This window comes from Linepithema humile, chromosome 2 (assembly GCF_040581485.1).
Source record: "Linepithema humile isolate Giens D197 chromosome 2, Lhum_UNIL_v1.0, whole genome shotgun sequence".
NCBI classification, from domain to species: Eukaryota; Metazoa; Arthropoda; class Insecta; order Hymenoptera; family Formicidae; genus Linepithema; species Linepithema humile.
This window is the reverse complement of record NC_090129.1, coordinates 22,077,576-22,087,774: the sequence shown is the minus strand read 5'-3', so window position 1 is coordinate 22,087,774 and position 10,199 is coordinate 22,077,576. Positions and strand designations below refer to the sequence as shown.

At 35.9% G+C, this 10,199-nt stretch overlaps 1 protein-coding gene across 2 annotated transcripts; it reads right to left on the bottom strand.

Annotated features, from left to right (window-relative positions):
- Positions 1–692: 692 nt before the first annotated feature.
- On the bottom strand, positions 693–10,148 carry LIMK1 (LIM domain kinase 1). Of its 2 annotated transcripts, XM_067350739.1 has the most exons (8): positions 9,956–10,148; positions 9,124–9,238; positions 8,600–9,040; positions 8,187–8,279; positions 7,336–7,468; positions 7,015–7,247; positions 6,711–6,939; positions 693–6,511 (listed from the first exon to the last, which is right to left on the bottom strand). In XM_067350739.1, exons 1-8 carry the CDS (start codon positions 9,975–9,977, stop codon positions 4,202–4,204), a joined length of 3,576 nt encoding a protein of 1,191 aa, XP_067206840.1. In that variant the 5' UTR covers positions 9,978–10,148; the 3' UTR covers positions 693–4,201. The 2 variants fall into 2 exon arrangements, with proteins under 2 accessions (XP_067206840.1, XP_067206842.1); XM_067350741.1 differs by lacking the exon at positions 8,187–8,279.
- Between the last annotated feature and the right edge of the window lie 51 nt (positions 10,149–10,199).

The window sequence follows — 10,199 nt, the reverse complement described above, 5'->3', positions numbered from 1 at the left end:
TTGTAATTTTATACACATTACCGCCAATTTTTAATATTTAATAAATCATAATATTAGATTATAAACAAAAAGTAGTGCGCGTATAGTTGGTCATATCGAGTTTTGTAGTTAAAACAATTTCTTTACTTGCCAAAGATACCGCATACACAAAGGAATTCTTTCGAATAAGGAATGTTCTTCCGTCAGAGCATTTTCTTTTTTATTTAACTTTTCAACGAAGTATGCACTGGCAGTGCTGAAAACCTATAGAATACGTAACATGAACTATAGATTGTCAGTATTGGCAGTGAATATTGAAACGCAGCCTTTGTTGCACTTTATCACTTCAATAAACGATCAACGATGTCGCGGTATATCCGAAGAAATTTATTTTCGACATAAGAAATAGATAACTGCAAACTTCAAAATTTTTATTGAATTCAGGCTGCTTGCTGGATGCATCACTATTTATCGTGGAATAACTGGTAATAAAAGTTATAAATTTTCAAAAATGTACACTACTCGCGTATTCATGACCGTATTTCATGACCGCAGGTTATGTTCGCATCTATCACTTTTAATTAATTAATGTAAATAATAAGAAAAAAGATATATTCTATCGTCTAATCGGAATATTGTATGTTTCTATATATGTTGCATATATTTTTCTATAAATGAATTATGTAAATGTTTTTTAAACATGAAAAATTGCGTTTTAAAAAAATTAACCTTTTTATTTGAAGTTTGTTATAGTTGTAGCAAGGAATATACATATTAAAAAGAATCTAAATGATAAATATGAAAAGAATCAAACCATCATATACTATTAACGGTTTATTTTGTATTTTTTTCGCTAAGTTATTGGAATGTTAAATAAAACATTTGTTTCGCATAAAACTTTGCTAAACTTATTCGCAGATTTTTTACAGGTAACGAATATACTAAAGATATAGTATAAAAACATTTTTCGTACTCGTTTTTTTCTTCGCTCGCAAGTAGATCACCGATATGCTAAAAATAATCGTTATCGAGATCAATTTGCAATCAATATATCATCACAACAACAGATACAATTAATTCACTTTTCAGAATTTCGATTTTGCTCGCTAAATTATACGTTAAACAACGTGAAACGTATACAATCTCATACATTGTTAATAACGCAATTATTGCTCTTGTTTATAGGAATTTGATTCAGATTTCAAGCTTGAATGCATCAATGAATGCCTCTGGAAATCATCAAGGCCGTCCTTTTTTTGCCATCAATCAAATCTGGACAACTTTTGTTTTGCGCAAATTTTGCAATTGCCTTTTTACAAAAGCGTTGATATTAATCAGGTAAATATATTATAATATTTTAATTGGATTAGATTGAATCACAATTGCGAAAGGCCGCAACTGTGATAAATATTTTGCGGTACAACATTGAATCCACTTTCATATAAAAAATAATTCGTAATTTAGTTACAAAGAGAAAAGTTGTGTCAAAAATTTACTACAGGATTCTAAAAATAGGCCGACAAAGATGGTTAAGAGATTACAAGAATATTGTTCTTTTTAAAAAATTATAGCATCAGATATTAGAGTTTTTTCTGTGTCTATAAAAATCTACTCAAAACTATATCTCAGATTAGTCAAATCAATCATTTTATAGAGCGAAGAATAAAAATATTAATAATTGAAAGTATCTCACCATTACTCGTGCATTAATTTGTTAATAAGGTTTACTCGTTAACGAATTAATGCGCTAATGGTCGGATATCCCGTATATTAATCTATAGTCGTGTCGGCTATCAAAAAGACGTGAAAATTTACAGGGGCTATAAAAATAACTACTCGTTCCAGATATCTCTTTACAGATCTTAACATGATCTTTGTGCCCGCTATATGTTAAAGAGTTACGATAGCAAACGCGTATGTTACTACTAAGCAACAATATTTAGCGAGTAATATTAATACTGTCATTCGCGACATATTACAATTAATTCGTTTTCTCGTCGCTTTCGCAATATTTAAAAATTTAAGCGATTTTCGTGACAATTGATTATGCATACAATTTCAGTCCAATATAATATTATATATTCTTCGTGTTTGATTTATCTGATGCCCAATTGTCTTCTTTGTTTGCATTCGCACGGCATGCTTAGTGTTAAATATCTATCTTGTTCTATTTATTTCTCTTTTTGTATTTACATTAAATGTAATCTTCACATTGGAGAATTGAAATCGGATAGTCGTATTTAATGCAATACGTTGCTGGTGAGAATGCAAATCTCTTTTCATAACACGTCGCAGTGGTCTTTCACGAAGTTGTCTACCTTAACTAATTTACTAATTATTTTGCTCTCGTTAACTAACAGTAAGCCGTATAAACAATCCTTCAAGCTAGTTCTATCATATACATATAGCAAGCCATACAATTATTGCACATAATATCCGTGTCTATGACTGGACATATGTTTAGTGATATTTTGAAATTTGTTCTACACAATATAGCGCTTGCGACATCATTAAATAACATTTAATGAGAATATTTTCTTTATATTTCATATGCACAAAAGTTTAAAAAAATCGAGGATTGTTTGATTGAACTCTCTTTTAGTTTATCTAATATTTTAGGATAAAAACTACCACATACAAAACTACACACAAAATGTGTTATCTGCAAATAATTTGAGAATATTCATCATAACTAATAAACGTTTATTTAAGACAATATATTAACTAACATATAGGTGCATTCAAAAAAATTTATTTCGTGATAAATAAAGTAAAATGATCGCATTACTCACATAATTTCATGCATTACAATCAAATATGAAATAATCTTGATTGGTGAGGTAAAAATGTGATAGAGTTATGAGTATTAAAATTATTGTTGGGATTTGCATCTATGAAAGCATAAACGTATGACTTCATCTGAAACGAAATATGACATGCGGATAGAATACAGAAAGGCAAATTAGTTGTATACTTACATCAGAAGTATAAAACTAAACGTGACTCAAATATTTCGATCAGTGTGTTTTTGACAATTACAAATATTTGGATATATACAAAATTATATACAAATTATTTGTTCTTTCTTTATACACACAATACTACTTTATCATCGTTTATATCCTCGTTAAATGAGTCTAAGATGTCAATAAAAAAAGACATAAATTAATCATATTTTTAATATACATAATCTTATTTTATCAAAATATATTATGAATAGTTATCGAGATGTAACGAAGATATAAACGTCATGTATAAGTATATATTTATATGCACGTATGTATACATACATTTATGTAAATAATCTGTACATATACAAACGTATATAATATTTTACACTGTGATGTACATCTGTATCTCTGGAAACAGATAGTATCATTTTTACATCGTATTCTACAAGAACTGAGTCTACTTGATGTTTTCATAGTTTAAGGGAAACGTACGTGAACGTGTAGTTTCCGAGGAAACGTAATTGCACCAACTTCGTACTTCGGCTTTTGATGATTTTTGATTCTGTGATTATGTAATTGTAGATTATAGTCTGCAAGAGTATTCACAATACCGCTTATTCGAGCACACGCTAGTAATATCATACTTATCAAAATTTCAAATTTTAAAGTAGTACTTTGGATGGAATGCTTTCGGAGTAGCGTTTTATCGCTAGAACTTCTAAAAATCGCGTGGCAAGATCTCGTAGAGGAATGTAATAAAATCCTTACGGCTAAGTTATAACTGATGTGATTACATCTAGAAATTCGTGTAAACTGACAGCAAACAAAATTCATTAATACTGAGTATCGCGTTACCATTACTTTCTTCAGTAAGATAACAGTTTGATTTATTAACGGGAATATTTCCAACCCGAAATTTTGCGTTTTGCACATGTTAACTCTTCCATATTTTAAATTCAGTTTTAATAACAAAGATAATACTTTTCTTTAAAAAAATTTGTCCAAAAAAAATGTGATCAAAATGTCGCATCATATTAAAAACAACATACAAATTCAATCTTTCCTCGCTCAATACACTAAAAAAATACTGGACGAAGTAAACTCTGGCTAAAAAGTTAATACTGCAAACTAAGCACGTTACATGTTCGGACCTTACATTATGAATAAAGAGATCAAATTAGTAGCAAATGAGATTCATCCATCGCCGGGGATTACGCGCGTTATCTTGCCGTTCCGTAAAGCTGTTATCCGTTTTTTTAGAGCGTTTTAATTTACAAAGCGGTGGTCTCTATCGGCGGCGACGTTGTACGATTAGGTGTGCAGCACCTTTCAGGGGTGTGACACAACTCCGGTGTATGCCGGTCGTCTCTCATCTGCGCGAAATCAACATCCGCGAAGAAATCGCTCTTCATAGTGCCGAGTGCGCTGTCGGATCCGAAGCTGTCCTGTCTGCAGACGTCGACATTTTTATAGCAACCGGTGTAGTCCGATAAACAATTTGGCGTCGCCTTTAAATCGCTACTATAAATAGATGTGGTCATCATCGGATTTTTGGAATCATCGCGCGTCGATTTGGCTTCGATAGAGCGATCGTTACTCGCACTTTGTTTGTTAGGTATGATAAAATCGTCCCGCTTCGAGATGCTGCAGTTGGAATAAAGACTGTCTGTATGATACAGGCCGGAATTCTGTTTTCTGAATGAATTATCCTCGCGAAAATCATCCTTCGTGAAGTTATTGAACGGCGAGTAATCCTTATATTTCGACGTACAGTCTAACACTGTGAGGCTTCCCTGTCTGGATAAGATGCTATCGACGTCGGACACATTGCTCTCCTGTCTGGATATTTTACCTTTCTCGGTTTCCACGACTTTCTCTTTGTTCGGTGGGACTTTCGAAGCCACGGATTTTTGCAACGGCGAAACGCCATCAATTTTGTCTTTTGCAGTCTCTTTGCTGGAAAATGCATTCTTCGATGTTTCCTTGGTCGGTGATATCTTTGTTCTTCGCAGATATGATCCAGTAGATGACTTTGCGCCCTCGCCGGTTACTTTCTTCGAATCATTATCACCGCAATTCAGGCCGTTTCGATTATTGATCGCTTTATTTTCCTTCTCCACAGTGCCGATAGATTTACCGATTTGTCTCAGATACGAGCTGACAGAGTTTGCAGCATCTGGTATCTTAAATTTGCTCTCCGACTTCGTCTTATGACTGCTCGTATCGTTGGATTTTTCCGCCGATTTATGTTTCAAGTTGACTTTATACGAGCTTTTACTGTCGATTTTATACTCCGGAGTGTCGGAAACCGTGCATGGACTCGCGCTTCCCACGTACTTTATCTTTTCTATGGTAGGTGCTCGAGTCAAGTTATGTTCGCTAGCGTCGATCTGCCTGGGATACGTTTCCTGCTTCGAGTAAATATAGGTATTTGGAATGTCGGGGGCAGTATCTTTCAATTTGACGTTATTATTCCTCAAATACCGTCCGCTAAAACCGCTGGAATCGGGTGAGATTATGATGTCAGGCTTCTCCTTGTCGGATACGAATTCTTTCGATTTGGAATTTTGTCTCGAGTAACGCCCTGCGTTGCCCGTGCTATCGTTGTTCTTACTGTTCTGTCTTGTGTATCTGTTTCGCGGACTCATGACTTCAGGAACATAAAGTGTGTTACTTGGTATAGGGTCTATCTCGCGTTCCAGCGTGCTGTCATCGCATCCGCTGGACCGTTTCTTTTCTTGATGTATTTGGCCCTCCTTGATGGGTTTCAATTGCGGCGCCAGAGTTTCTGGAGTCGTCGATTCGCTACTGCTCGGACTCGGTCCTTTGTAATTTCTGATATCGAAATCCAGATCCGCTGGCAACTCGGCGCCTACTGACAGATGCATCGCCAGTCCTTCCAGCCAGACCTCCATGACTTCGAATGGTGGCCTTTTGTCGGGATTTAGATCGCAGCACAGAAACGCGATCATGTAGAAAGTCTCTGGGCAATTGGAGCAAAATTTCTCCTTGAAAACGTTTTGATTCAAACCGAAATCCGAGGATCTGGGTAAATAATCCGGATCCGCCTGAACTCGGCCTATTATCTCGCAGACGACGATGCCGAAGCTGAATATATCCACTTTCTCGTCGTACTTGTTACCTTTCATCATTTCGGGCGCCATCCAGTAGGGATTCCCAACAACCGTGTATCGTTTCTTCCGCTCTTTCTTCGAAGCCTTTACCTCTCCATCGGAATGTCGATTGTACTTGCGGTTATCCGGTGAACTGCCGTTCTGAATGATCCTCGCCAGACCAAAATCGGCGACGACTACAGTCTTATCCTCGCGCACGAGACAATTGTGTGAATTCAAGTCGCGATGAATGATGTTCATGGAATGCAAGTAAGCCATACCGGCAGCGATGTCTTTCGCGAAGGATGTACGCTGTTCCCACGGTAGTGGTTCGTTCGTGTCGTGAAGCAGGGCTCTTAACGTGCCACCCGCTATATATTCGGTAACCAAATGCAGTTTCTTATCCTTGTATAGGACGCCGATAAATCGAAGAACGTTGTTATGGTGTAACGAGCGCAGTACCGCAACCTGTTAAATTGTTTTCAAAGAAAAGAATGTATATAAGACAACTCGAAATGTCTGATAATAATTTAATGCTAAGAAAATCCAAAATCTAAGTACTCGGACGTTAAATTGTGGGTAAAATATATCTATGCATTTTTTTCATCTTTATATCGTTTATATATATATATATTATTTTTCTAAAATTTACAGAAAAAAAAGTTACCTCTTTTAAAAAATTCTTTTGCGCGTCTTCGTCCACTCTGTACAATTCCTTGAGGACCATCACTTCATCCGTGTCACGATGCGTCACTTTGAACACTTGTCCAAAGAATCCTTTGCCTAGGAGCTCTCCCTTTACCAAATCGCTCGCTCGAAATATTCTCTGATTCTTTGGCTCTACGCGGAAAGATCTGGTTCGGCTCAGATCGTAAGTAGGATTCGTTGGGGAAGATCTATAAAGAAATTAAATTTAACGAATTATATTATAATTTATGAATCAATTATTAAGAATGTAACTATCAATATACCCATCGAGTAATCGCGACATAGAACTGCTGCGTTCTTTATGCATCGGATCTCTCGTCCTTCGCAATTGTCGACTCCGCGTACCGCTGATGTAACCCTCATCTCGGCGTTTAAATAATCGCTCTTTGCCTTCAGGACTCGTCCTGGGGCTGCCGACGCATGTCAGCATCGCCGAGGAAGGCGAGGAAAATGTGGGCCGTCGTGATACCGCATCTGGATCGTGCTCGATAGTTAACTAAAACAGCAAATATATTTATCGTTTCAATTTAATTGCAATAATAGTAGTGTCGACCAAACAATATATTTTGAAAAATACTCCTTACTTGTAGAACTGTATCCGAATATTGTATGAGGTTTTCGATATTTTCCACTGGTTGGTCCTTAACAGGGGTGCCATTTACTTCCAAAATTCGGTCGCCAATATGTAACGATATAAGATCGCTGGACATGTTCAATCTGTAACATTTATATGATGGGATGTTTTTATCATTGCTATTACTGCAGTAACAAGACATGCAAACATTTGCATGCATTACATTCTCTTCTCGCTGTGATAAAGCCACATAGGAAGAAATACACACAATAACAATAATTTTCAGCATAATGGGATAACTCCCTTTAACAAACGTTGATAACAAAAATGATAGGGAAAATGTCACAAGAGTACCGAAGATTATAGAATATAATAGGAAATTCTCTTAATGAATTATTCTAGCTATAATTATTAAGATTTTAGGATTCTGTTTTATGGAAATTTATTGTACGAAATAAAACAGAAATATTTGGAAAGCATGGAAAGCACAGTGTTCAGAAATGATATTGGATTAACTACACGAATTTGTAGTTGAATTACAAAATAGCTTGCACCAAATCCATAATATTCTAAAAATGATGAACATAAAAGCAATTAATACTTGCGATCCAATTATCAAATTGATTAATTGTAATAACATAAATTGTTACTTCTTAAACTACATCAAGCATGCACGTGACATAAAAAATGTGATATATATAATAATATGTAATTAAAATATCGTAAAATGGTTGCCACATATTGATGAAAATTGGATAAACATATTTTTTACGTGTTACTAACATAATTGCTACTGATATGCGAGCACAATCTGTAAAGTTAGCAATATGTAGTGCGTATTATTGATTTGTTATGCAATACCTATGATTAGAGAAGTGGCAGCATAGTCTAAATAGAACCTCCATCACAGAGGCCAGCAGCTTACTGATTTTTCCACGAACATTTCTCATTAACCTGCGTTTTAGTTGAATGTTATTAGCTAATACTTATTTATACCAACTCTTAAATAATCATCGGGACTATCATGCATTGTTAAATATCCTAGAGAAGCAACTGTTTTAGACGTAAGAATATAATCCTGAGAAATGAAGAGATCCAAATGCTCTGCTTTTATTACATGTGACAATTGTTGCCTATCTACATAAATCTCGATCTCCATAAAATTTAATTTATGTGCATAAATATAATTTTTGCTTACAGGTAGTTTGTTTACAGTGTATCGTGTGCGTATAATAGGATATTTAAAAATGTAAAATATATTATATCATACGTACTCTGAAATACGCAACGAAGCGCCACAACTGCGGGGACTGGGAGCTGTGTCTAAGGTGAGTTTAATTCCTCTCTGCTTATTTGGATCTGTCGTGCTTGGAGGTATCTCTACCAATCTAATGCTGTGTGGTTTTCTAGCGAAAGGATAATTCGCTGTCCTGTTGAGTGGCTGCATCTGTCGCTTGTAACACATCCCACAGTACAACTTAGACCGTTCGACGAGCGCATAACTCTCGCCGTCCCCGATGAAAGCACCGCAAGAAGTACAGGCAAAGCATTCTGGATGAAATTTGTGATCGCCTGCCAGCATAACAGGACCTGTAATGATCTGACCACAGCCCTGACATGCTTCGCCGTAAGCAGCCCAATAATCGTCTTTACAAAATAGTAAGCCATCTTTCTCGAAGTACCAGGAGGATAGGCCAATATCACATGCCGAACACCTGTAAGATATAAAGATAAATAATTTATTCAAAATATTCAACGGTATTTTACAATATCTTATGATGTATCTTGGCATTTTTACCGGAAACAATCAATGTGCCATTCTTGGTTTAATGCCTGTATAAATTCATCTTCATCGATAGCATTGAGACAACCGGCGCATATTAATGTCCCCCCACTTTCTCCACCTCCTGGATCTAAAAAATTACAATTGATAAACAATGTGCACTTTTATATATCATATAAATAGATAAAACTTTAATTAGATTAATAGATAATATAACAATATATCATATGCTGTATAAAGATAATCTCCTTTTAAATTGCCACAAAGAGAAATAGAATTTGAAAAAATATTTTAATTAGTATCAACATATCAACATTTGTCACAATTCCATAATTATATAATTATTTAAATATTATACTCATATTTCAAAATTGTTTTTATAGATATATCACGCATAACGAATGCAAGTAATTCTAAGAAGAGAAAAGGCGGGCTGAAGGGATGTGTCTCGGGAAAGAAACATGAATCACGTTTGACATTAAGCATGAGATCGACGAAGTAATCAAGCAGCTGATAGCGAAGTGAACGATTGGAAAGTGCTGCAGAATTGTTCGAGTGACGTGAGACACTGCATTTTGCGATGACGAATGGAGATTACATTTGTCGCGGACACGAGAAGATAACGCGACAAAACACATAAATAAACTTATTAATGCGGGAGTGTGGGTAACAAGAGACACGGAAGGTAAGGACGCCCACGCGATGCGCGACGCGTTCAGCTTCGATGTTTCGTCGACAGCGCGTCGCACAAACATCGAGCCGCCGTCGCGACGCTCATCTTATCAACACGATTGTCGCGTAACTCGGTCACAGCAGAGCAATGCTATTTTTCTCCAAAAAGACCCACCGTTTGTCGAAACTTCATCCATCACGGCATGTACGATTGACACACTCCCACTCCACTGCGCTCAACCACTGAGCTCGAGACTCATACAGATCGTAGACCGGAAAGTGATTCTAACCGCGATCACAACGACGCTCTATTGCCTTGCGTGAAATGTTCGCAGCAAATGGCGCAGAAGTTTAACTCGAGATAGTAGACGGCATCGTATGTTGTTGAAGATCTATAATGAGATCTATAACAAGTAAAT